The sequence below is a fragment of the Odocoileus virginianus genome, chromosome 19, assembly GCF_023699985.2.
Source record: "Odocoileus virginianus isolate 20LAN1187 ecotype Illinois chromosome 19, Ovbor_1.2, whole genome shotgun sequence".
In the NCBI taxonomy this organism is placed as follows: domain Eukaryota; kingdom Metazoa; phylum Chordata; class Mammalia; order Artiodactyla; family Cervidae; genus Odocoileus; species Odocoileus virginianus.
This window is the reverse complement of record NC_069692.1, coordinates 44,632,124-44,659,496: the sequence shown is the minus strand read 5'-3', so window position 1 is coordinate 44,659,496 and position 27,373 is coordinate 44,632,124. Positions and strand designations below refer to the sequence as shown.

The window sequence follows — 27,373 nt, the reverse complement described above, 5'->3', positions numbered from 1 at the left end:
CCTCAGAGCTCCGGGAGCTGTTGAGAGTTGTTGCCCAGCTACTGACATAATGACTTAGAATAATTATTTCCTTCTTAAACTGTAATTGAGGTCTGTAAAGGAAATGGGGCAGATCGCTTGGTTCGTCATTTGATTTACTTTTTCCTAGACCCCTGCAGTCAAAGAGTTGGAAATATAAAGCCGTCCCCTAAGGGTCTCATATCTGCCGAGACGCACTGCCAGTTGCTCTGTAACACGTCTTTCTTGACTAGTGGGATATCGAGACTGCTGAGAGGGAAGGAGCACGTGGCCCAGCACAGTCCCGGGTGCAGAGTAGGTGCTGAGCGAAGGAAGAAGAGGCCCTAACCCGCTTGCCTGTTAGACTCGCAAGTGGCGGTGGCCAGACACAGGTCCTAGTCACCAAAAAGGTGAAACGCAGCCTGAAGAAGAGGCGGTTTTCTCCTCCGTTCACTCCTCACGAGGTGCCTCTGAGCGCCTCGAGTGTGATTTTTTCCCACACTAAGCACTCCTGATTCTCCAGACGCTAGTCCAGCTCTCTGTAATTTAACTCAGTTCTGATGCTGTCCACCTAGCTCACTCTCGACTCAGCTCTAAAGATAGTTGTCATATAACCAGTTCATGAATTGAATATTTCCCGTAAACTTAACCTTCAGTCACACATATACCGGCCGACAAAAAGCTCACGAGAACAAGAACTTTACCCTGTTCTGTTGGCCTTCATAGTTAAGGTTTCAGACTGACTTACAGCGTGAGGAGGCCAGTCCAGTTCCTCAGCCTGTTGCACTCGCCCTCCTCTTGGCCCACAGACCCAAGCTTCCCTTTTAGTGAAAGATTTTGTTTCCTTCTGAACCTGTGAAAATGCAAGCCCTCTCAGCTCTTGTGGACTTCTTTTGACTTCCCTGCCCTCTGGCCTAAAGCACACATTTCATTCCCCCGAATGTGGCCACATCTGTGACCGGCTTATTTCTCATTTATTTGTTCTGTTTTAGTCTCTTAGAACCCATTTTTATCTCTTCATATATTTTTCAAATGAGTCTTACCTTTGTTACTGCTATATTATCATAATAGTTCAAGATGCTAATTCAAAAGGATAAAAGGTTTGTTGTGTCTCCTGCTACTCCTAATTCTTAGGATGTTCCAGTCATAAGGTAGGTGATTTGGCGTTCAATTTTGGGCTTCCCTTGTGGCTCAGCTGGTAGAGAATCCTCCTGCAATGCAGGAGACCTGGGTTCAATCCCTGGGTTGCGAAGCTCCCCTAGAGAAGAGAAAGGCTACCCAACTCCAATATCCTGGCCTGGAGAATTCCATGCACTATATAGGCCATGGGGTGGCAAAGAGTCAGACATGACTGAGCGACTTTCACTTCATTTCACTTCAGTTCACTTTATGATTGAATTAGGATTCCCAGTATTTAAAGAAAAACTTTATTCTCAAATGTGAGAATCTCTTCTCATTGCTAATGAGTTAGGAATTATGGGGACATTCTCAGTTTTATAAGTAAACTAAGAGGGTTGTTATTTCAGAAGGATTGTAAATACAAACTTAGGAAATGAAATTTGTGATAAAGTTAACGACATGTCTTGATCACTTACCATGTTCCAAACATGATACTTTAGATGCATGATATCTATTATAATAATGTTCACAACAGTTTCATTCAGTTTAAGTGTTGTTTTGATCTCTTATTTTATATTGTGATATGAAAGACCAGAGAAGTTAGATAGCATCCAAGTTTACCTGGCTGTTACATGATTCTATGCTCATGTCTCAGCTACCAGTGTTTATGTTTTTCTGCTGTTCTCTGCGGCTCATCTCACACACACACAGCCACAGTGCTTGGGAGGGGTTATTTTCATAGATGGGCTATTGCAAAATTTGAGAAAACAAACCTCAGTTTTAAAATTACTAAATTTACAAATCTGCGTTGATGAGTGTAAATTAAGGTAACATTTCTTGCTTGCTTCTTCACAGACTGAAGGAGCTGGACTTGCCACTTGTATAGAGTTATGCGTAAAAGCTCTTCGCCTGGAATCTACAGAAAATACTGAAGTGAAAATATCTATCTGCAAGACCATTTCATGCTTGTTGCCTGATGATCTGGAAGTTAAACGTGCTTGTCAACTGAGTGAATTTCTTATTGAGCCTACAGTAGATGCATATTATGCTGTGGAAATGTTGTATAACCAGCCAGACCAGAAATATGATGAAGAGAATCTTCCAATACCAAATTCCCTACGCTGTGAGCTCTTACTTGTATTGAAAACTCAGTGGCCCTTTGATCCAGAATTCTGGGATTGGAAAACTTTAAAACGACAGTGTCTTGCATTAATGGGAGAAGAAGCATCCATCGTGTCTTCAATAGATGAATTAAATGACAGTGAGGTTTATGAGAAAGTAGCAGACTACCAGGAAGAGAGGAAAGACTCTTCTGTGAATGGTGGAATTGGTGCTAATTCTGGCCTCCTTAGAGACATTTGTGATGAAAAGCAGAAAAAGAGAGAGATAAAGCAGTTGAGAGAGAGGGGATTCATATCGGCTCGGTTCAGGAATTGGCAAGCCTACATGCAGTATTGTGTGCTGTGTGACAAAGAATTCCTCGGCCACCGAATCGTGCGGCACGCTCAGAAGCATTGCAGAGACGGGGTTTACAGCTGCCCCATATGTGCAAAGAGCTTTAACTCGAAGGAGACCTTTGTCCCTCATGTCACGCTGCATGTTAAACAGTCAAGTAAAGAGAGACTGGCAGCTATGAAGCCACTGAGAAGGTTGGGAAGGCCTCCTAAGATCACAGCTACCAGCGAGAACCAGAAGACACATGCTGTGGCCAAGCAGGAGCAGCGGCCCATCAAGAAGAACAGCCTCTATTCCACGGACTTCATAGTGTTTAATGACAACGACGGCTCGGACGACGAAACTGATGACAGAGACAAATCTTACGAGCCAGAGGTGGTCCCGGTCCAGAAACCAGTACCGGTTAATGAGTTCAACTGCCCTGTCACATTTTGTAAAAAGGGCTTTAAGTACTTTAAAAATTTAATTGCTCACGTAAAGGGACATAAGGATAATGAAGATGCCAAGCGCTTTCTTGAAATGCAGAGCAGAAAAGTTATTTGCCAGTACTGCAGGCGGCACTTTGTAAGTGTCGCTCACCTGAATGACCACTTGCAGATGCACTGTGGCAGCAAGCCGTACATCTGCATACAGATGAGGTGCAGGGCCGGCTTCAACAGCTACGCAGAGCTCTTAACCCACCGCAAGGAGCACCCGGTCTTCAGGGCGAAGTGCATGTTTCCTCGGTGTGGCCGAATCTTCTCAGAAGCGTATTTACTGTATGACCATGAAGCACAGCATTATAACACCTACACATGTAAGTTCACAGGCTGCGGCAAAGTTTACCGTTCTCAGAGTGAGCTTGAGAAGCATCTGGAAGATCACAGTACTCCTGAAAAAGTGCTGCCTCCTGAAGACCAACTTAACTCAGCCAGAGATTCTGTTCAGCCTTCCAGAGTGAGTCAGAGTGCAGAAGGGAACTCTGAGAAAGAAAGATCCATGCTTCCTTCAGAAAATAGTGTTGAAAACACCATCCCAGCTGATAGAAGTGATGCTTGGGATAAAAGCAAGGCAGAATCACCTGTGACCAAACAAGACCAGATTTCTGCTTCGGAGCTCGGGCAGACTGATGGAGCACTGCCAAATGGTTTAGGAAACACGGCTACCACTCCTCTGCTTCAGGCCAGTGAAGTAGCCGTGTCCATTAAGGTGTCCCTCAATCAGCGGATCGAGGAGAACTTCGGGAAGCAAGAAAACTCAGCTGTGGAAAGCGCTGGTGAATCACTGGTCACCAACTTACATACACCAGTTGAAAATGCTTGTAATGATTTGTGTCACACAGATTTCCAGGAGAGAAAGGAACAGGATTGTTTCAATGAAACCCAGATTACTCAGAATTCTTTAGTGGCCTCAGAAGCCCTCAAGATAGACGGCATAACCACACAAAACTTAGAAAGACAAGTGAGCAATCTGATGACCTTTTCTGTGCAAAACCAGACAGGGTTTCAAAACAGTTTACCAACTCCCAAGTTTGAATGTGGAGGTAATGTTAAAACATCATCCAGTCTTTATAATTTACCTCTGAAGACGCTGGAAAGTATCACATTTGTTCCACCACAGCCCAACCTCAGTAATTCTTTAGGAACTCCATCAGTGCCTCCAAAAGCGCCAGTTCAGAAATTCAGTTGCCAGGTTGAGGGATGTACTCGAACTTATAACTCTTCACAGAGTATTGGGAAACACATGAAGACGGCACACCCCGACCAGTATGCAGCATTCAAAATGCAACGCAAGAGCAAAAGGGGTCAGAAAGCTAACAATTTAAATACACCAAATAATGGCAAGTTTGTTTATTTTTTGCCATCGCAGGTGAGCAGCTCTAATAACGCATTTTTTACACCACAGACCAAAGCCAGCGGGACTCCTGCCTGTTCTGATCAGGCGCAGCATGTCACATCACCCATCCTCCCAGCTCATTTAGCGAGTGTGTCCGCTCCACTGTTGCCCTCGGTGGAAAGTGTCATAAATCCAAATATACCTTCTCAGGATAAGAATGAACAAGGTGGTGGTCTGTTATGTTCCCAGATGGGGAATTTATCTAGCACCACCTTGCCAGCACAAATGGAAGACCTAACCAAAACGGTTTTGCCTTTGAATATTGACAGCGGCTCAGACCCTTTTCTTCCGTTACCTGCGGAAAGCAGCTCCGTGTCTCTCTTCCCTTCACCAGCAGACAGTGGGACTAACTCTGTTTTCTCCCAACTGGAAAATAATACAAATCATTTTTCTTCGCAGATCGAAGGAAATACCAATTCCTCCTTTCTAAAGGGAGGGAATGGTGAGAATGCAGTTTTTCCTTCACAAGTCAGTGTTGCAAATGACTTCAGTGGCACTGGTGCCCAACAGCCTGGACCAGAAAAAGTGAAGAAAGACCGCGGGCGGGGCCCAAATGGGAAAGAAAGAAAACCCAAGCACAACAAAAGGGCTAAATGGCCGGCGATCATCAGAGATGGGAAATTTATCTGTAGCAGGTGTTACAGGGCTTTCACCAACCCCAGATCTCTGGGTGGACACTTGTCTAAGCGATCTTACTGTAAACCACTGGATGGGGCAGAAATTGCTCAAGAACTTCTACAGAATAATGGGCAGCCTTCTCTTCTTGCCAGCATGATTCTCTCCACAAATGCAGTAAACTTGCAGCAGCCACAACAGTCTGCATTCAGTCCAGAAGCATGTTTTAAAGATCCGTCATTCCTGCAACTTCTTGCTGCTGAAAACCGCTCCTCAACATTTTTACCAAATACGTTTCCTCGGACTGGTGTGACTAGCTTTAATACAAGTGTTAGTCAGGAGGGGAGCGAAATCATCAAGCAGGCTTTGGAAACAGCTGGCATCCCCAGTACGTTTGAGGGCGCCGATGCGCTCCCTCACGTCCCCACAGGCTGTGTCTCCGACGCAGCACAGGTGAACGCGACAGTGATGCCAAACCCACCTGTGCCAACCCTGCTGCAGACCGTGTGCCACCCCAGCCCCCTGCTGACAGGCCAGAACGGGACCCCAAACCCCAAAGCTTCCTCCATGGAGGAGTGCAGCAGTTTGCCTGTTTTCCCAACAAATGACTTACTACTGAAGACTGTTGAAAATGGTTTGTGTTCTGGTTCATTCCCTAGTTCTAGCAGGCCATCACAAAATTTTACCGGTAGCAGTTCACGCGTTTCAGTTATAAGTGGTCCTCAGAACACAAGGTCTAGTCACTTAAATAAGAAGGGAAACAGTGCTTCTAAGAGAAGAAAGAAAGTTACTCCTCCACTAATTGCCCCTAATACTCCCCAAAACTTGGTAACAAGTGACTTGACAGCAATGGGACTTATAGCAAAGAGCATTGAGATACCAACTACTAACCTTCGTTCCACTGTAATTCCCAATTGTGAACCTCAGGGTTTGGTGGAAAATCTAACACAGAAATTAAATAATGTTGACAATCAGTTGTTTATGACTGATGTGAAAGAAAACTTCAAAACCAGTCTTGAGTCCCATACAGTGTTAGCTCCTTTAACCTTAAAAACTGAAAATGGTGATTCCCAAATGATGGCTGTGAATTCATGCACACCTTCAATAAATTCTGATTTGCAGATCTCTGAAGACAATGTCATACAAAACTTTGAAAAGACTCTTGAAATTATTAAAAGTGCTATGAATTCTCAAATACTTGAGGTAAAAAATGGATCTCAGGGTATTGGTGAAACATCACAGAATGCTCAAATAAATTATAACATTCAGCTTCCTTCAGTAAACACTGTACAAAATAATAAGTTATCTGAGTCGTCTCAGTTTCCCTCCTTCATAGGTGTCATGCCAACAAAAAGTAGCATTCCTCAGTGTGAAGTATTACATAAGGAGGATCAAATGCAGGAGATTTTAGAAGGCTTACAGAAATTAAAATTAGAAAATGACCTGTCCACTCCAGCACCCCACTGTGTACTGATAAATACATCAGTGACACTGACTCCCACTCCTGTGAAATCAATTGCAAATGTCACAGTTGTTCAGCCAGTTTCTGAAATTATAAGCAGCATTCAGTTTAGTGACAGAGTTAGTAAACCCTTTGTGTGTCAGAACCAAGGGTGCAATTACAGTGCGATGACAAAAGATGCCCTGTTTAAGCACTATGGGAAAATTCATCAGTACACTCCAGAGATGATTCTTGAAATTAAGAAGAATCAGCTCAAGTTTGCTCCATTTAAATGTGTAGTACCTACATGTACGAAGACGTTTACAAGAAACTCTAATCTTCGGGCACACTGTCAGTTGGTACATCATTTTACAACAGAAGAAATGGTCAAATTAAAAATAAAAAGACCTTATGGAAGGAAATCTCAGAGTGAAAATTCATCAGCCCCACGAATTACGCAAGTAAAAAGACAGCTAGCTCTGACAGAGGAAAATAAAAGGGAATTCCAGCCCGCTTTAGAATTGGGAGCAATGAAAGAAAACACCCTCAGTAGTATAGCAGTGATCCCAGAAAAACAACTTCTAGAAAAAAAAAGTCCTGAAACAACAGAAAGTTCTTCTCAAGTGATTGCAGTTACTTCAGAACAATGTAATACAAATCCTCTAGCAAATGTGCAAACCAAAGGACGGAAAGTTCGGAGACACAAAAAGGAAAAGGAGGAGAGGAAACGCAAGAAGCCCGTTTCTCAGTCTCCTGAGTTTCCCACGAGATACAGTCCCTACAGGCCTTACCGCTGTGTTCATCAGGGCTGCTTTGCTGCCTTCACGATACAGCAGAACCTGATTCTGCATTACCAGGCTGTGCACAAGTCAGATCTGCCTGCATTTTCTGCAGAGGCTGAAGAAGAGAGTGAAGCTGGTAAAGAGAGTGAAGAAATTGAGACGAAACAAACTGTGAAAGAATTTCGGTGTCAGGTGAGTGACTGTTCCCGAATTTTCCAAGCAATTACTGGCCTAATACAACACTACATGAAGCTTCACGAGATGTCACCTGAAGAAATTGAAAGTATGACCGCTTCTGTGGATGTTGGGAAATTTCCATGTGATCAGTCAGAGTGTAAATCTTCATTTACAACATATTTGAACTATGTTGTTCATCTTGAGGCAGATCATGGAATCGGGGCCAAGGGAAGTAAAACTGAAGAAGATGGCATATACAAATGTGACTGTGAAGGCTGTGACCGAATATATGCAACCCGGTCTAATCTCCTCCGGCACATTTTTAATAAGCATAATGACAAACATAAAGCTCACCTCATCCGGCCGCGAAGATTAACACCTGGTCAGGAAAATATATCAAGCAAAGCAAACCAAGAAAAGACAAAGTCTAAACTCCGGGGGACAAAATACAGATCTGGAAGGGAAGGAGTCAAAATGCCGAAGACCAAACGAAAGAAAAAAAATAATGTGGAAAACAAGACTGCAAAGATTGTGCAGATTGAAGAAAATAAGCCTTACTCTCTGAAACGTGGAAAGCATGTATATTCTATAAAGGCTAGAAATGATGCCTTGTCTGAGTGTACGAGCAGATTTGTCACCCAGTATCCATGTATGATAAAGGGGTGTACATCAGTTGTTACAAGTGAAAGCAATATAATCAGACATTATAAATGCCATAAGTTATCTAAGGCATTTACATCACAACACCGCAATCTCCTCATTGTCTTCAAACAGTGCTGCAGCTCACAGTTCAAGGAAACTTGTGAGCAGGAAGTTGAAAAGACTGGTGTGAAGGATTCTGACACAGGTGTATCAGAGAGCAGTGATAATGCAAGGATAGCTGCAGTTCCACAGAAGGAAGTTGTGAAAAATGAAAAAGATGAAGTGGATGAACTAACAGAATTATTTATTACCAAATTAATAAATGAAGACAACACAAGTACGGAGACCCAGCCTCAGACCCCGTCAAATGTAAGTAATGACTTTAAGGAGAATGACCCCTGCCAGCCAGAAAAACAAAAAACAGGTAATTTGAAGAGAGTTAATAAAGAAAAAAACGTCTCCCAAAATAAAAAGAGGAGAGTTGAAAGGGCTGAGCCAGCCCCAGCAGTTGAATTAGGCAGCACACAGAAGGAAGAAGAGACTGCTGTCGCCATTCAGACCACTGAGGAGCGCCCTGCGTCTTTTGACTGGAGCTCATTTAAACCAATGGGCTTTGAGGCGTCCTTCCTCAAATTCCTGGAGGAGTCTGCAGTGAGACAGAAGAAAAATACCGACAGAGATCATCCCAGTAGTGGGAGTAAAAAAGGATCCCATTCAAATGCAAGGAGAAATGTCGACAAGACTGCTGTGACTAGTGGAAATCATATATGTTCTTGTAAAGAAAGTGAAACTTTTGTACAGTTTGCCAATCCAACACAGCTTCAGTGCAGTGAGAATGTAAAAATTGTTCTAGACAAGACTCTGAAAGATTGCACTGAGCTTGTCTTAAAGCAGCTTCAGGAAATGAAACCTACCGTCAGTCTGAAAAAACTTGAAGTACATTCAAATGATCCAGATGTGTCTGTTGTGAAAGACATCAGTGTGGGCAAAGCTACAGGGAGAGGGCAATACTGATAACTGATGTGCTATAAATACATCATTTACAGTTTTGTTTTAAATAGGAAGCCATCAAGCATGCTAAAATTGTGACACTTTTTCGTTATTTTTTGTTGTTGCTGACATGAATTAACCTGGCCAAAAAAGAAAAAAAAAAAAAAAAAAACATGACATTTTGTCATGTAAAACTTTTTTTTATCCCTATGGGACTTGAGGAACAGAATCCATACTTCAGTTACTGTAAATAGTTGAGATAAACCTCATATTTCTATCAGCCAGTTGCCCTTTTCATGAACTAAACTGAGTTATCTGTGTGATCGATTTGTCTCACCAGGTCACTGCTCATGTGTAACAGTACTCTGTGTTTGTAGATACCTTTTTTTGTATATATTTATTATTGTAAATCATTTGCTGCCACCAGCAGTGTGTAAGTCTAAACTATTAAATGACACATTTATATTTGGAATTTTAATTTTTAACCAAGTGATCAAGTTTTTAAAACTGTTCTTTTATTGTTTTAAGAATTTTTTGAACTAAAAACTAGAAACTCTGCCATAGTTCATTGATTTTTTTACATAAAACATTTATTTACAAGATGATCTCCAAAAAAAATTTACTTTTCACAAAGTAGGCACATTATATCAACAACCTGCTCTGCTTTGTAAATTTACCTTCCAGGATTTTTTGGGTGGTATACATGTGAAATTAAAGCAGATTCTTTAGGAATTTCCTAGAGCTACATTTTTTTTTGAAGCTTTTAATTGGATATAGTTACTATGATTCCATGAAATATAATGGAAATGTGAATAAAGGATTTCCTACATCAAAGATTTTAAACATTTCGTATTTAAAAAAAAAATCCTTTGTGAATGTGATAGAAACTAGTAGTGTGGAGCAGTGTAAATATTTGAGGTGGTGATTTGTGAAGTAGCCCAGTATTGCCTTAAATAAAATCACATTTCATTTCTTGTTTTATACATGTGATCTTATAAAGGTTTTGTTCCCCCCCCACCCACCCATTTTCTGAGATTTATAGATTGGTGTATAGCTTTAAACTGTATAAACTTTTGTGGAAAGATTTTTTTAAACATTTTTATAAATCTTAAAATTGGTATCATCGAAGTGAGCCCATCTTGTGTTTATGAAATGCAAGAGTTCCTTAAACATTTATAATTACACAGATAAAACACTTTCTGTAAGGAAGTTGGATGTTTTGATTTTACTGTTTATAGATGTTAGATTGTACAGATTTGTCTGTATTTTCCTGCCATATCTAATGATACTTTTTTCATTAGATTGGTCTTCCAGAGCAGTATTAGTTGTTATAATTGATTATTTTGATTATTCAGTATATAGTTAGCTCTTATAGTTTAGCTTTATTCACCATATTTATACTGTGGATTTACGGCCAGAGATAGAGGTTATTTCAGGAGAGTTTATGAACCTTCCTTTGAAGTCCAACTAAAATCAGTACTGGAAACAAAAGAAAACATCCTTTCAGATTCACTTTTGTTTCTGTTTGCCATGAATAGTAGCATTGATTTTTGACTTTGTTTGTTATAAACCAGTTACATTCACAATATTATTTGCCTGAGATATTGATGATATTGTGATATGAAAATGTGTATATTCCCTGTGCAACATCAGACTTGCAGGAAAAATGAAGCACTTAATATTAACTGAAATTGCTGGTACTCTGAATAAATAAGCATGGTCAAGGAGTGAATTATTTTCTTTTGGGAAATATTTTTTTAAGTTTTATTATTAAAGTATTATAGTTTTATTTTTAGGGCCGAATGGGGTATATGGAATAGTTGGTTTCACCTCCTCAAGGTTTATTACCAATATGCATAAAACTTGACACATTAAAATCTCTACCCTTTGGTAAGCCCACTGTTATTTATTAAAATAAAAATTGTTCTTATGGGTGATTAATACATGTTTTTTTTCCTAAATTAATAGTAACTTAACTTTGAATAATTTTAATATTAAATTTTTGTCAACAGTTGATGTTTCCTACAGTTTTCTTGGAAGTTGACCTAACTCTTAAAGGTAGGAATTTGGCAAACTGCTCTATAGTACAGCAGCAGATAGGTTTATTTCTGATGAATCTAGTGATGAGCCTGTTAAGGGAAAATGCCAATGTATTGGGGCTTTTCTTTTGCTTATTAGCTTAAGAAAATTAACCACTGGAGGTTTCTGTAATTGTTCTCCTACGTGTGGGGGGGGGGGGGGGCGGGTGGAGATTTGCCAACATTGAGTTAATTTTTTTTTATATTCCAGGTACTGGATGCTAAAAGTAATTATGGAATAGTGGGCTTTTTAGCATGGAACAGAAAAATCAAATTATGGTATAAAATAAATGATGAACTTATAGAACAACAGCATGTTGGTAAAATTTGATACGGAATGTAATGCCTAAGTATTAAAAAAAGAATCAAAAAGTATATATTTTTCATGGTATACTTTTCCTCAATCCCTTTGAGATATTTTCTTCCCACAGTGTAAATTTGCCTAAGGTTTCATCATTTGAAAAGTGGATTTTTTCCCCCCTCTTCTAAACCCAGAGAATTTGAATCTTACCAGTCAGAACATGTTATTCAAAATACATCAAGTTAAGTGAAATGTAACGTTTTGAGAATTTTTCAGCAATGTCAAATTGAGTCAGCATAAGTAAATTATTTTTTTAAACTGCTGGACAGAGAGTTTAACGAGGCAAATTGTGATCAGGTAAGCAAACACGGTTGCTGTAGCTGATAAAACTACATAAGGCTAGAGCTGTTAAGGAGGAAACATCTCCCTGTTTTCAGGGAGAAAGATAAGTGGCTATGAGTGTTTATAGAAAGATGAGCCTTGAGAGATGAATGAGAGGTCAGCAGCTGGTCAGAGGGGAACAGGGAACTCTCGGCTGCAGGTGGCGAGCAGCAGAATGCAGTGTTTGCAGCACCTGCATTATTAAGGTGGGCAGTGCGGAAAGACGGGGAGCTGGAGAAGCCGAACCAAAGAGGCAGGTGGACCGGATCACGAAGGTTCTCGTCTGCCATTGTTATCTTCACCATGGTTTGATTTTTAAGTGCTTACCGAATGCATTTATGTTGAACAATCTAATCAGGTACCACTTTTAGAAAAGCAGTTGGCACAGCATAGAGGATAGGTCGGATAAGTTGGAAGTTAAAAGTTGGGAAGCTTGAAATAGTTGAGGCAAAAATTAGTGGGTAGTGTGTGTGATGTCAGTGGGTGGGAAGGTGATGGCAGTGATCAGAGAAGTTTTCTAAACTGGATTAGATCTCCCTTTAAAGAACCCACTGTGTCTTAACATGTGGAACTTCTTTTGGACAGAAAAGATGTTACATGTTAACAGTGGGAATTTTTCAAACTTCAATGACAGTGAAATATAAGATTGACTGTAGTTTCCTATGCTATACAGTAAAACTTTGTTGCATATCTATTTTTTAATTAGAAATCTAACATTCTATTCATAGTCTAGTGGAATCAAAATGTTATAATTTTTTTAGGCAAAAATTCATTATTTTCCTAATACATATAATGCATTTTTATATATATGTATACAAAAGCTTTCCTACTATACTTGATAAAGACTTGAGAAAGATCATAAAAAACAAGAGATGGAAAAGTTGGAAAACAAACCAAGTGAAATGGGAGCACTGAATCTGAAACAGAAGAAGTGAAACATACTAGATAAAAGTAAAAGATCATTGTTGGTCCAGTGGTTTTTAACCATGACTGCTCATGAGAAACATCTGGAGCTCTGGAGAAAAAAGCAATGCCTGAGCATTTGTATTTTTCAAAAAATGTCAAGATAATTCCGATATGCATCTGGATTTTAAAAGGTGATTACAGGTTTTTCTCTTATACCCTAGTTTTTGGTGAAAATGTGCTGTGGTTAGTCGCTCAGTCGTGTCTGACTCTTTGCAGCCCCATGGACTGTAGCCCACCAGGCTCCTCTGTCCATGGGATTCTCCAGGCAAGAACTCTGGAGTGGGTTGCCATGCCCTCCTCCAGGGGATCTTCCCAACCCAGGGATCGAACCCAGGTCTCCTGCACTGTAGGCAAGTTTGTTACCATTTGAGCCACCACGGAACCATTTCGGTGAAAATAGAGTTTCATTCTTTTTCTGTTGACCAGTCATACAATGGTATTAAGTGAGTAATAGTTACATAATTCACTAGAGTAAAAGACGTTTATCAGTTTCACAATCAATAGCCAGACAAAAAAGATAACTGTAAGCCATAATGGGAACATGATTAACTTAGTAATATGAAATAGTCACATATAGTTTGGGGAGTCTCAAACAGTCGTATGGTAAGTGGAAGTGCATACAGGCAGATGTTTTCATCCACCCAGCCGGTCTGTGTCTTTTGGTTGATGCATTTAATCCATTTACATTTAAGGTAATTATCCATATGTATGATCCTACTACCCTTTTCTTAATTATTTTGGGTTTACTTTCTGTAGGTCTTTTCCTTCTCTTGTGTTTCCTGCCTACCTAGAGAAGTTCCTTTAGCTTTTGTTGTAAAGCTGGTTTGGTGGTGCTGAACTCTCTTAACATTTGCTTGTCTGGAAGGCTTTTGATTTCTTTGCCAAACCTGAAGGAGAGTCTTGCTGGGTAGAATATTCTTGACTGGAGTTTCTTCCTTTTCTTCACTTTAAATATAAATATATCATGCCATTCCCTTCTGGCTTGTAGAGTTTCTGTTGAAAAATCAGCTGATAGCTTGATGGGAGTTCCCTTGTATGTCATTTGTCATTTTCCCCTTGTTTATTATGTGTTGCTTTTAATATTTTATCCGTGTGACTTTTGTCAGTTTGATTACTATATGTCTCTGTGTGTTCCTCCTTGGGTCTATCCTGCCTGGGACTTTGTGCTTCCTGGACTTGGTTGATTATTTCCTTTTCTGTGTTCGGAAAGTTTTCAGCTATTTGTTCAGTTCAGTTCTGTTCAGTTGCTCAGTCATGTCTGACTCTTTGTGACCTCATCAACTGCAGCAACCAGGCTTCCCTGTCCGTCACCAACTCCCGGAGCGTGCTCAAACTCATGTCCACTGAGTCGGTGATGCCATCCAACCATCTCATTCTCTGTCAACCCCTTCTCCTACCTTCTGTCTTCCACAGCATCAGGGTCTTTTCAAACAAATCAACTCTTCGCATCAGGTGGCCAAAGTATTGGAGTTTCAGCTTTAGCATCAGCCCTTCCAATGAATATTCAGGATTGATTTCCTTTAGGATGGACTGGTTGGATCTCCTTGCAGTCCAAGGGACTCTCAAGAGTCTTCTCCAACACCACAGTTCAAAAGCATCAATTCTTTGGCGCTTAGCTTTCTTTATAGTCCAACTCTCACATCCATATGTGACTACTGGAAAAACCATAGCCTTGACTAGATGGACCTTTGTTGGGAAAGTAATGTCTCTGCTTTTAAATAAGCTGTCTAGGTTGGTCATAACTTCTAAGGAGCAAGTATCTTAATTTCATGGCTGCAGTCATCATCTGCAATGATTTTGGAGCCACAAAAAATAAAGTCTGCCACTGTTTCCACTATTTGCCATAAAGTGAAGAGACCAGATGCCATAATCTTAGTTTTCTAAATGTTGAGTTTTAAACCAGCCTTTTCACTCTCACTTTCATGGAGAGCAGCCCACTCCAGTACTCTGAATCCCATGGATGGAAAAGCCTGGTAGACTACAGTCCATGGGGTAGCAAAGAGTCCAACTCAACTGAGTGACTTCACGTTCAGTGTTGAGAGGTCTCTTAAGCTGTCTTCATTTCATTTCTTTCTTTGTTCTGTATTCTGTTCTACAGCAGTGATTTCCACTATCCTGTCCTCCTGGTCATTTATCTGTTTTGCTTCAGTTATTGCTTTTGATTCCTTCTAGTGTATTACTCATCTCTTGTTTGTTCTTTGGTTTTTCTAGGTCTTTGGTAAACATTGCTTGCATCTTAAGTCTTTGCCTCCATTCTTTTCCCGAGATCCTGGATTGTCTTCACTATCATGATTCTGAATTCTTTTGGAAGGTTGCCTCTCTACTTCTTTAGTTGTTTTCCTCAGGTTTTATCTTGTCCCTTCATCTGGGACATAACTTTCTGCTTTTTATCATGATTGATTTTCTCTAATTTGGTTTTTGTTTTAGCCACTGTGAGACTGTGCTGCTTCTTCTGTCTGCCTTTTGATGGATGCGGCTCACAGTCTTGTGTAAGCTTCCTGATGGGAGGGACTGGTGATGGAAAAACTGGGTCTTGCTCTGGTGGGCAGGACCTTGCTCAGTAAGGCTTTAATACAATTGTCCGTTGACTGGTGAGGTTGCAGTCCCTCCCTTGCAGTTGTTGGCCTGAGGCAGCCCACCTCTGGGGCCTGCAGACTCTGTGGTAGGGTTAATGGAGCTCCAAGAGGGCTTACACCCAGGGTGACTGTCCAGTGCTCCCATCCCTGTGGCGAGCCCTTGCCGACCCACATCTCCACGGAGGCTCTCCAGCACTAGCAGGCCGTTTTGGTTCAGTGTCCAGTGGGGTCTCCTGTGTATCTTGGTGTGCATAACATTTTTTTTTGCCCTCAAAGACTGGAGTCTGTATCCCCTAGTCCTCTGGAAGTGCTATAGTCAAACCCCGCTGGCCCTCAAGGCAAGGTTCCCTGAGGATTCCCAGTTCTTCTGTCTTCTAAGAACTTTCACAACAGTGCAATAACAGCTTCGCTATTCTTGTTCTCCAGGCTGTGGGTCACCCACCTGGCAGGTACGGGATTTGGTTTTATCGTGATTGTGACCCTCCTGCCATCTCCCTGCAGCTTCTGTCTTTGGATGTGGGTTATCATTTTTTGTTGGGTTCTAGCATCCTCCTGTCGATGGTGGTTCAGCAGCTAGTTGCAATTTTGGTCCTCTCGCAGAAGGAGATAAGTGCACCTCCTTCTGCTCTGCCATCTTGAACCGGAAGCTTTTCAGACACTCATACGATTTCCCATTTTCCTGATGCTTCCACATCCTCTAACACGTTCTAAGCTCGCCCACCCCCAGCACCTCAAGCCTTTACACATTTCCTCTGGAATGCTTATCCCTCTGTGTTTAGAAGCCCAGCTTGAATGGCAGCTCCTCAGAGCTGGTCACCAGCTGGTCACCACGCAGGTGACCAGTGAAGTTTCATGTGTTCATGTTCTATACCAGTGTGTTTAATTTTTGTATTTGTTGTTTATTATCTGTGTCCCAACCTGCCACTCAGTGAACAAATTGTATCTTCTTTTATTTCCTAATGACCTTGCTCATTCAAGGTACCTCTTATTGCAGTGATCTTCCCATAAATGGGAGCACTGTGCTTTGACATAATCAAAACCTGTATCACTTCCAAGTCTGGAATTAAAATTCCATTTCTCCAACCACAAACTTGCCAGCTCATCTGCTTGAGCTCCCTCCACTAAAAAGTATTTACGTCATCACAGCTAACAGTTAATCCCACCACTTGATCACTCTTTACCAGTTCACTCCACTCCTGTCTTCACCCAGTCTGGCTTAGAGGCTAGATTCCCCTTCACAGATATCTTCAGACCTCCCTTCACATGATCTGGAAAACCCTCAATGTTTTCTGTCTACTCTTGAGCAGTTGAATGGGAGAAAATTATTACAAAAGACAGGTTAATAATCTCAAATAGGCTCAAGACTACTTGGCAGTTTTTAAATTTTCTGAGAAAAATGCAACAATTTGATAGGAACTTTCTCAGCTTTTCATCCCTACATTTACAAACTCATCGGTATCTGCACTCTCTTCTGCTTAGGAAAAGTCAGTCCCTCCTCACCATCTCAAAAACTCTGAATTAACTATTCTTGTTCTATCAGTCTTCCACTGGATTCTTGCCAACAGCTCACAACATGCCCCTAACGGCTGCTGTTCTTTAAGGAAAGGGGTGAAGGAGGGGGTCTTTTGATCCCATCCAGCTATAACCTCTTTGATTTAGTTCCCGTTGTAACGAATTTGAGTTCCCTCCGTTTTTTGTGTACTGGCACCTCGTATGCCCACAAGTTTTCTGAGATCGCCCTCATTAGGATCAGCCTCTCCCGGGCTGTCAGCGCTGCTGGCTCTTTTTCTCGTTTACTCGGAAGGGTTGATGACGTCCTCTTTAAGGTATTCTCTTCAGGTTTTTTGGCCTTTTCTCTTGGTTTTCTGCTTATCTTCAGCTTTTCTGGCTGCTTCCTCACTGGATCCAATCCTAGTTCTCCCAGGACCTGACTTTGGCTCCGTGTGAGTCTCTGCACTCTCTGGATGATGCCGTCCATTCTGTGCAGTTCCATGTTACCACTGTGCCTGTCACACCTAAATTCATAACCCAAAGACCAGACTTTTCATAGCTTCAGGCTTTCGTGTTCAGCTGCCTGCCTCGCAGTAAAGCACGTCACGTCCAAAATCATTGTCTTCCCCACCTCACCTTCAGCCTGCTCCTCGCCTGGTCTCTATCCAGAGTCACTCCCAGGCTTCTCAAGCGAGGCGTTAGCCGTCGCAGCGTGGCCTGTCCCAGCACTCAAGTTCCCTGATGCCGCTCGTCTTCCCTTGTGATTGCTGTCTTCCTACCCTGCTGAAATCTCAGCACCCATGCCACAAAGGCAACCTGTCGGCTGCACGAGGGCAGACATCTTTCTCCTTAGATCACCTCCCACTTCATGCCAAGTACCTAGTCCAGTACCTTAACCCTAACCCTGACATACAGAACATACTTAGAAGTAAAATTGTATTCAGTTCTTAAATGGAAGATTATTCAAACTCTCATGGAGCTCAGAATTACACAATCACTATAATTTCCTAGTTCTAGGGATACTGTAAGGTTAATAGGGTGAGAATATGATACTGTAGGTCTGTAGTGAGGGGAGGCAATTAAAGGCTTAACTGAAGAGGGAGAGGTTGAGGGGGGGAAAGCAGAGAAAGCTCCAGGCTGTGGGGAGACATGAAAAGCTGTGGTAAGGATAACTTTTGAGGAGATGGTAAAAGGCTGATAAGAGTTTAATGTGAACAAGGAAAGATAAGCAAGGGCCACATCACAGTGTCTTAGACCTAATTGCATTGGACTTTATCCTCGGTTCACATTTGGGTTTCAAAACGAAACAGTGAAATTCTTACAAGTTTAAAAATTTAGTCTAAGAGTATTTCACTGGGGAAATTCAAGTAGACCAGTTAAGAAGGCTTTCCAAGTCATGTGGCGGGGAGAGGATACTGTTGGTGTGGAATGGTGATGGCCAGAGGAGAAAAGTGAATGGACTTGAGAGATTTAGAGTACTGGACAGGACTTAATCATTATGAGTTATGGAAAAGGAAGAGGAGGGGAGAAGTAGAGAAGATTTCCAGGATTTTGGCTTAAATGGTTGAAGAAATACCCTTTATTCAGGTAGGTGAGACAGGAAGAAGAGCAGTTTTGTGAATGGGTTATTGGCTAGAGAAATGTATACAAAAGGGCCTATGGCTGAACTCTGAGGTGAGTTAACTGAGGTTTTTTTTTTTTTAAACTGAGTATTTTAAAGTAGATTAAGAGAAATAGGAAAAATCATGAGATTAAAAGGAAGCAAAGTATCCTTTGGATTCAGTAGTAAGAAAGTAATTGGTGACCTCGGCAGTTTCGTAGCTTGACTCTGTAAAAACCTGTTTTTGGAAAGTTTGGTTGTAAAGGAGGAGATAGAGTGGTACCTGGAACCCCATGGACAGAGGAGCCTGGCTGGCTACAGTCCACGGGGCCATAGAGAGTCAGACACACCTGAGTGACTGAGCGAGACTGGGCAGGTCCCATTGAAGAGGCGAAAGTCGGCAGCTTAGTCGATGGGACCTCGCCTCGAATAGGTGGCCAAGGTCAGCGTTCCCAGATAGAAAGGACATCTAGACTAAGTCTGTTAAGTAGCAATGATGATCTAAGAAACAGCAGTCCTACCCTGCAGCAAGCCTTGAAAAAGTAGGAAATCAGCTTTTAAATGTTGAAGTTTGAGGTGAAGAATAGGAGAAGAGGCTATATATATAAGGACTGCTGATAGAGCATTGAGAACCCAGCTAAGTTAGGAGGACATAATCTTGTAGTATTTCCAGTAGTGCTGCTCCGTTTGAACAGGAGGCGAGGGGAAGAGGTTGCATAGTCCCAGGACAGGTATTTCATCGGGGAATCGAGCCTGGTTAGGGTAGGAAATGTAAGAGGACAGAAGAAAATTGAACAGTCAGGGGACTGGAGGTTTTTTTGGGGGTGAGTGGAAGGCTTAGAAGACTCAATGTTTTTTATTTTTATACAGTTTAAATTTTTTTAATTTTATATTAGAGTCTAGTTGATTTAACAGTGTGTTTCAGGTGTCCAGTAAAGTGATTGAGTTGTACATATTCCCATGCCCTTTTTTAGATTTTTTTTCCCATTTAGGATTTTGCAGAGTTTTGTGTGCTATACAGTAGATCCTTGTTGGTCATTTGTTTTAAACATAGCAGTGTGTGCATGTCAATCCCAAACTCCCGATCTGTCCCTCCCCCTCATCTTCCCCCCAGCCTGGTAACTGTAAGTTCTCTCTCTAAGTCTCTGAGTCTGTTTTGTTAATAAGTTCATTTGTTGTATTGTTTTTAGTTTCCCCAGGTAATCAGTATGGGACTGGAGGTCTTAATGGTGCTGAAGAGAGGGTATTACGGGAATAAGGCTGAGAGTTAGGCATGAAAGACTGGAGTGTTGAAACTTAAGATTGTAGGAGTAATGCAGTGTCCAGAAATGACCGTAGAAGTATATTACTGAATTAGAATGTCGATGAAGCCTAAATTAGAATGTTGATGAACTGAGAGATTGAAACAGATTTCGGTCTGATTGACTGGATGAACTGTACACAGAAGATGCTGTTAGTAGGAAGTGATATTAAGAGCCTGAGTCCAGGGCTGAAGTCCTGCTTTTGGAGATTCGGTGGGGAGCATGCTTCCTTCCAGACTGTGTGGTACATATGGGAGTTTGGGAAAATAGCTTCTTCACGGTATCATCTTGGCCCCAAAGCCTTGGGAGATCCAGGTTCAGTGAAGATATAAAGTTCCAGAATATAAAGATGAGCTTTGACTTCTTCAAGGCCAGGGCACAGTCCGACAGGAGTCTGCTGTGTCTGGCTTTCCTCGGCCTAGGCTCCCTGTTCAGATCTGCCGCTGGCAGTGGAACAGTCGTGCTGTGTGCTCAGGCACTCGTGTCCCACTCTGCGACTCCTGGACTGTAGCCCGCCAGGCTCCTCTGTCCGCGGGGTCTCTCCAGGCAAGAATACTGGAGTGGGTTGTTTCCAGGGGATCTTTCCAACCCAGGTCTCCTGCATTGCAGGCGGATTCTTTACCAGCTGAGCTGCCAGGGAAGCCCATGAATATGAGCATGGGGAGCCTGTCCCTTCTCCAGGGCATCTTCCAGACCCAGGAATCAGACTGGGGTCTCCTGCATTGCAGGCAGATTCTTTACCAGCTGAGCTGCCAGGGAAGCCCAGAATAGTTCTATTATTTGACTATCACCGTGTGCCAGGCCCTGTGCTAAGAATTTTCCTTGTATTTCCATTTATCCTTTTACCAACTCAAAGAGTTTGGTGCGCTCATTCTCATCTTAAGATGAGGAAGTCTAGGCGTCTTGCCTAATGATCCCACAGCTAGTATGTGGCAGAGCTGAGAGCTGAAAACGGGCAGGCTGACTCCAGAGTTTGCGGATCCCTTGATTTGGGGCACACAGGCAGCAAAGGACCTGCCAGCTTGCTCCGTGTCTCTGGAGATGATGCTGTGAAAATTGTCCTGTTGGCTGGAGGGAATTTTCCCCAAATGGTTAGGAATCAGTACTAGGAGATGATTTGTAAATGACACTCTCAGGGTTTCCCTGGTGGCTCAGCTGGTAAAGAATCTGCCTGCAATGTGGGAGGCCTGGCTTTGATCCCTGGATTGGGAAGATCCCCTGGAGAAGGGAACAGCTGCCCACTCCAGTGATCTGACGTGGAGCATTCCCAGGACTATATAGTTCCTTAGGGTCACAAAGAGTTGGACATGACTGGACAACTTTCACTTTCACCCTTTTAAAGACCCACACCTACTAAATTTTTTGGTCTGTAGTTTAATAGTGATTCCAAAGGAGGGGAAACCCTTTCTGGAACCCAATCTAGAGCCGTGACAGGTGGCAGTGATCATGAAAGTAGGGAACCTGGAGGAGCGGAGGACCCCGCATGAGAAGTCTGCTCTTGGGAACCAAAGAAGCTGAGAGAGGAGGGAGAAGGAGCCGCGGGGACTGGAGTGGCCGTCTCACGCTCTGCCCTAGTTAGCACATGCTGGAAGCCACGTGCTTGAGCTGTAGTCGGGGGTCTGCTCACTGCCGCCCTGGCTACCAGCTGCTTGCGTGTTCCGCGGAACAGCTACGGGCGCAGCCAGAGAGCGCGCATCCTGCCTGCCCCTGGAGCTTTAGTGCCACCAGTCCTGGGCCCCGCAGTGCCCCTGCTCCACGGGAGAGGCTGCAGATGGGGAGCCGAAGGTAAGGGCGGTAACAGTAACCCGCGTGTGCCGAGGCCCCCGTGAAGCAGCAAGGTGCTGAAGTTGCAGGGGGTTTAAGGACACAGGGTGGGTTTCAAACTTCAGGAGCAGGTCACACCAGGAATAGTACTTAGGAATTATTCTTAGTCCTTTCTTTTATAGAGAGGCTTCACAGTGTTCAACACCTAGATACTTCGGGATGGAAAGGGGATTGGGATTATACAGAGTGTCTTATGTTTCCAGAACACTTGTGTAATCAGTACAGCCCAGATGTTCGAACAACTGAGTCATTTTGGCAGTTCTTGCTTGTTTGCTCCAACCCTCCAGAAAACCACTGAGCAGGGGAACGCATTGTCTTTCCTTACTCGAAAATTTCAAAAGCATCCTTAATGTATGTATTAAACCTGTTGATACTTATAGCTACTTTAAACTGGAGCATATCAAGGTTTCTTTCTTAAGTACATCTGCCCTCAAAGGGAAATTCTCTAATCCGTGATGGTGGTTGGGTGCTATTCTAGCCTGAGTTATACAATTTTAAATGTAATTCACCACAGGAAAGTTAGCAACCTTGTTTTATGGAAAGTTCATGTTGATAATATGGGAGGCAGTGCAATATGCTTATTTTAGTAATACAAACTTTTCAAGTCACATGCTATGGCATACAATGGTGTCTTACACTTCAAAAATAGTTTTTTGAAAAAAATGTAGTCTACATGTTACCAGTATAAAACAAGAAACTAAAGCAACTCTCGTTTCTTCCAACAAAACCTTGATCCCACACCAGTCCTCCAGCCAGAGTAGGTGAGCCAGAAGAATGAAAGGCAACAGTTGCCCTGCTAGAAGTGAGGCAGTCGGAAGCCTCCAGAATGTTCTGTGTGATAACGGTGTGCGCCTTTTCAACACAGAATAGTGGTTGTGTGTCGTCGTTGGGCTTTTAGCTGGTGTTACTGCTCTTGTGCTCTCCTCTCTGAGCTTATATCCCTGACAGGAGAAAATCTGAACTTCTGTTTTAAAACTGCGGCCTGGTCATGTGTTTTCCTTCACACTGACCAGGCTATAACATGCAGGCAGCTTTTCTCAGAAGTACAGCAGGGACCCAAAGGGCCGACGTGCTCCACCCGAGCTTTCAAGTCTGATGATGCTTTGAATCAAGCGCTCAGTGGCGCGGCAGTTGGAAGCACGGGGCTCAGAGATCCTGGGGGGCAGGCTTGGGAACCCAGGACTGAAGTCTGGCTCTTTGTAAGTGGACAGTGGATAATGCTTAATAAACAGTCATGTCAGACACTGTTCTGAGTTCCTGAGGTGCCCAGTAGTGTCTGGCTCTTTGCAGCCCCATGGGCTGTATCCCACCAGGCTCCTCCACCCGTAGGATTTCCCAGGCAAGAATACTGGAGTGGGGTTGCCATTTCCTGCTCCAGGGGATCTTCCCAACCCAGGGATCAAACCCCTGTCTCTTGCATCTCCTGCATTGGCAGACAGATTCTTTACCACTAGCGCCACCTGAGTCCAAAGCTCCTGACGATGTCCACTCATTTAGTCACAACCATAGGAAGAAGCTGGCGTTGGATGGATTTGTCACAGAGTTTTTATTTCTGTTACCACCAGACTCATCTATTCCAGGAGAGCTGTGTGTTCTTCCTGAGGTTACCAACCCTAGAATACTGCTTGAAGGGAATGTATATAGCAGTTTTAACAGTATATATGTGCGTGTACACACAGGTTTGTATGTATACCTACTGCAGTGTTTGCAGTAGGTTTTATAATCCTGTCAGAAGGGGAGGAGAGACCTTGCCACCTTTAGATTTGGTGAAAATCTGTACTTAAATCCTGTTAGCACCTTGCTTTCCCATCTTTATTGGAGGCGATGTTCGTGTTGTCTTCCCAGGGTAATTACACGCACACCTTTTCGGCACCCACGTGTGCATGTCGTGTTCCATCGGTACTTGGATGGTTTATGTGCGTGTGTCTCAGGGCAGGTTTAGCTGCCAGCCCCTCTCTCTCTGACTTAAAGTTTGTAAGCCCCTGCTGGAATGAAGTTGGTCTGGAGGTGAAACTTGGGTGCCGCTCGTTTACATGCGTATAAACACATCTAAAGTGGATGTGCGTATGCAGAGTCATGGACACCAGGGGCCTCACCACGGGTGCTAGTCAGACGCTCAGCTGCACCAGAGCGAGAGGCCACAAGATGGCAAGCTGACGCTGGGAAGCATGTGTGTAGTTAGGGTCCAGAAATCGAACAAAAAATTACACTTTTGTCATTTTTATTTCTTATTATTTATACTTTGTAAAGGGCATGGGCTGATATGTGGTGGTCATTTATATTTTTTACTACTTACGATTGGAATAACTTGAAACAGTTTTAAAAATTGGGAGATGGCTATGATAGATTAGCTGTTGATTCATTTTAGGATAAATAGGCCACTGTTTACAATGGAAACAGACTAGAGTCACCTTGCATGGATTATGCATATCTTTAACTTTTCCCAAAGCACCAATCAAAAAAATCTTGTTTTGATAAAAAGGTAGTTAGTGCTTCCTGTATATGCAAGGGAGACTTGGAAATGTGACTTTTAAACTGAGCATGTTGCCTTTCCCAACAAAATCAGAATCAGCAAAATCAAAACTCATTACCTAACAAAGTAGAAAAAAAATAACTGGATGTAGCGCAGTTGGTTGTTACATGGAATACCGGTATTCCAAAGATCTTTGAAACTTTGTACAGGAAGATTCTGGAAGGCTAGATTTGGAGTTTTAAAAAATGAAATTCTTGCTCTGTCATTTCATTTAACATTCATTGGGTAAGTCAGTTTATAATTCTGAGTTGTCATTTTCTCAAGATTTCCTCTGATTCCAGAATGCGATAATTTTTTTTTAGTTTATACAATGTAGATAGGCTGTGAATTTCATGAATACATTAATTGATGCCAGCAACTACTACGGAGTAAGCCCTCAAGGTATGATGATGAAGGCCTTGACTCCCGCCTGCATTCAGTATACTTCTAATTCAGAGTGGGGTTAAGAAAACAAGCAAATAATATAGGAAGAAGTGAAATAATAAAGCCATGTGGTAATTACAATATCTGACATTTAAAAAAGTAACGTCTATGTGCTGAGGCTTTGTGTGGATCATGTCATTTAATTTGTTCAATGACCCTATGAGATAGGTATTATCTATCCCCATTTTACAGCAAAAATTTGCTCCCTAGTAGAAATACTTGATCTAAGCTTTGAAATGAAATTAGAATTTCTCAAGCTGGAGAAAAGAAGAATGGAATAATACAAAATATTGATTACCTTACATGTCACTATAATATAGCCATGATTTTAAAGAAGATAAATCTTATAATCATTTTTTGTGGAGCTACATAAATTGTTTGTTATAACAAGGGGGTCTTATTATTGTACATGCCATTTCTTTTTTAAGTTGACTCTCAATTATCGGAGATCTTTCCTGGTATCAGGTTTATATAGTAGTATAGTCAGTATAATGTCTAACTTTGCATCCACACAATGTATATTCTAGGTGCAAGAACCACAGTCTGGACCTTGGGGAGTTCACAGGAAACACTGAACTCTTCTAGGTACACCTCCCATTCAGTCCAGCATTATTCTTGATCATCTCTTTCAGTGTTACTTAGGAATCTCACTGCTTTATCAGGCAGTCATTTAAATATCAGGCAGTTCAAGTCAATAGAATGTTTCTATATTAGGTAAAAATCTTTATGATGTTCACCTGCTGGTCCTGGTTCTCAAATCTCGGAACATGAACTAAGCAACTTGTCTTCCAGGCATTGGGAAAATCAGTCCCTATCATGTTTCATTTCTGTCATTCCGTATATTGGTCATTCTTCTGCCTTCAGTAGATGGAAGCATGCCTTCTCTGTCTTCATCCTAATCACTAATGTGAATGTAGTCAGGAACTGTTTTTGTCTGTAAATAAAAGAGGCTAACAAGTCAATGACTTCCATCAGGTGGAAGTTCTTTCTCACATAACAACAAAAATGAAAGCATGGAGGGACTTCCCTGGTGGTCCAGTGGTTAAGAATCTGCCCTCCAATGCAAGGGAAGTGGGTTTGATCCATGCTCGGGAAAAGATCCCACATGCCACAGAGCAGCTAAGCCCACACTTTGGAGCCCATGTGCTACAACAAAGACCTGCCATGCTGCAACCAAGACCCCAAGCAGCCAAAATAAATAATAAAATATTATTTAAAAAAGCATAGAGACAGGTGGTGCAGCTGATGGCAATTCCATATTGCGTCATCACTGTCCCAGGAGCTATCTTTCTACTCCTTTATCCATAAGGTCTATAAGCAGCTCCAGCTATGGTGTCTCAGGCAGAAAGAGGATGGGGAACAAAAAACATGCAAGGTGGTTCAGCCCCACTTTTTAACTCTCCCCAAAGCATCAGTCACGATATCTTGTTTCGACAAGAAGGTTCTCACCCTGCTAACTCTGCATGCAAAGGAGACTTGGAGATGTGCTTTTTTGTTTTAAGCTGGGGGCATTGGCATCCCCAACAAAATCAGAATTCTTTTAGGTGGAGAGGAATAAACAGATAAAAGATGGAAGAAGCAAGAGGAACACATTTTCTTCCCCAGAAACACTGCGCTTCTCGGGACTATGGACCTAAAAAAGCTGTGGCAATACAAAGATGTGAAGAGATGAATAAGATAAGACTCTCAACCTTGGTCACAGTCGTAGTTCTAATATCATCAAATTAATGTGATGAGGAGCAATCTTCTCTAGGAAGATTGGCTTATCAGGTTTGCTAATCTACAGAGAGTCAAGTCTCGAGTTACTGTACTCACTCTCCTTTGAGATAAATACTTTTTAATTGAAGTCACTTGGCTAACCTAATGATTCATACTTTTAGTAACGAGATTGATGATCATCAATTTAGTTAATGACATTTTTATAGCAAGAATGTGGACATTGTGCTCACTAAAAATTAAAAATGTGTCTCCTCTGCCTCACTCCCCGGCCGTTTGAACAGTGCCTTTTCCTAGGGCTCAGGACCCTGCGGTCCACCTCTTCAACTTGCTGTCACTCTGCAGAGACGAGCGGCCTCCGCCTCAGTTCTGCACCATAGCTGTCCTATCGATCTCTCCTCTGATAGGAGGCGTTCATGTCTGGAAAAAGTTTTAAGATAAAAGTAAGTTGACAGAAATTACATCTATTACTTTGATCTGAACATGTTTTCTTTTTCCTTTTAATAGAACATTAGATCTCCATAGCTGGGGAAGGATCTAACACTTCACCTGTAAGTAGGGGGACTGTTGACTGACTTGGGTCACGTAAGAAATCATTTCCCTTTGCCTTCAGACGCAGTATGTGGGTACATTATAGAATTTTGAAAGCTCATCTTTGTCTTCTCAGAGTCGGAAAGTTGTTTACTAGACCCCCTGCCACAAGAAGGACTTCCCTGCTGGCTCAGAAGGTAAAGAATCGCCTGCAGCGCGGGAGACCGGGATGAGACCCCTGGGTCGGGAAGATCCCCCGGAGAAGGCAGTGGCTACCCACTCCAGTATTCTTGCCTGGAGAATTCCCTGGGCAGAGGAGCTTGGCAGGCAGGATATTCCTGTGGAACATTCTTAGAACTCACCACAATCACTGATGCCTTTTATAGCTGAAGGAAGATGCGCTTTGGAGAGAAGACCCAAATTCATACTGAAGAAAGAGCTGCTGGCAGGTCTCTCCCAGAACACCTCCCTTGGGCTTCGTCATTAAAATTCAGCAGAACGCTGATGCTTTTTGTCTCCACAGGCTCCACCTCTGCTTTCTTTCCTCGCCAGGTTTTCA

At 42.3% G+C, this 27,373-nt stretch overlaps 1 protein-coding gene across 2 annotated transcripts in view; it reads left to right on the top strand.

Moving 5' to 3' along the window:
- The window catches only part of ZNF292 (zinc finger protein 292), a 96,588-nt gene extending 85,554 nt beyond the window's left edge, over positions 1 to 11,034 (top strand). For both annotated transcript variants that reach the window (XM_020879151.2, XM_020879152.2), the window contains one exon: positions 1,972 to 11,034. In XM_020879151.2, coding sequence (XP_020734810.2) covers positions 1,972 to 9,117 — 7,146 coding nt within the window. In that variant the 3' untranslated portion in view covers positions 9,118 to 11,034. The remainder of the gene's footprint in view (positions 1 to 1,971) is intronic.
- Positions 11,035 to 27,373: the final 16,339 nt, after the last annotated feature.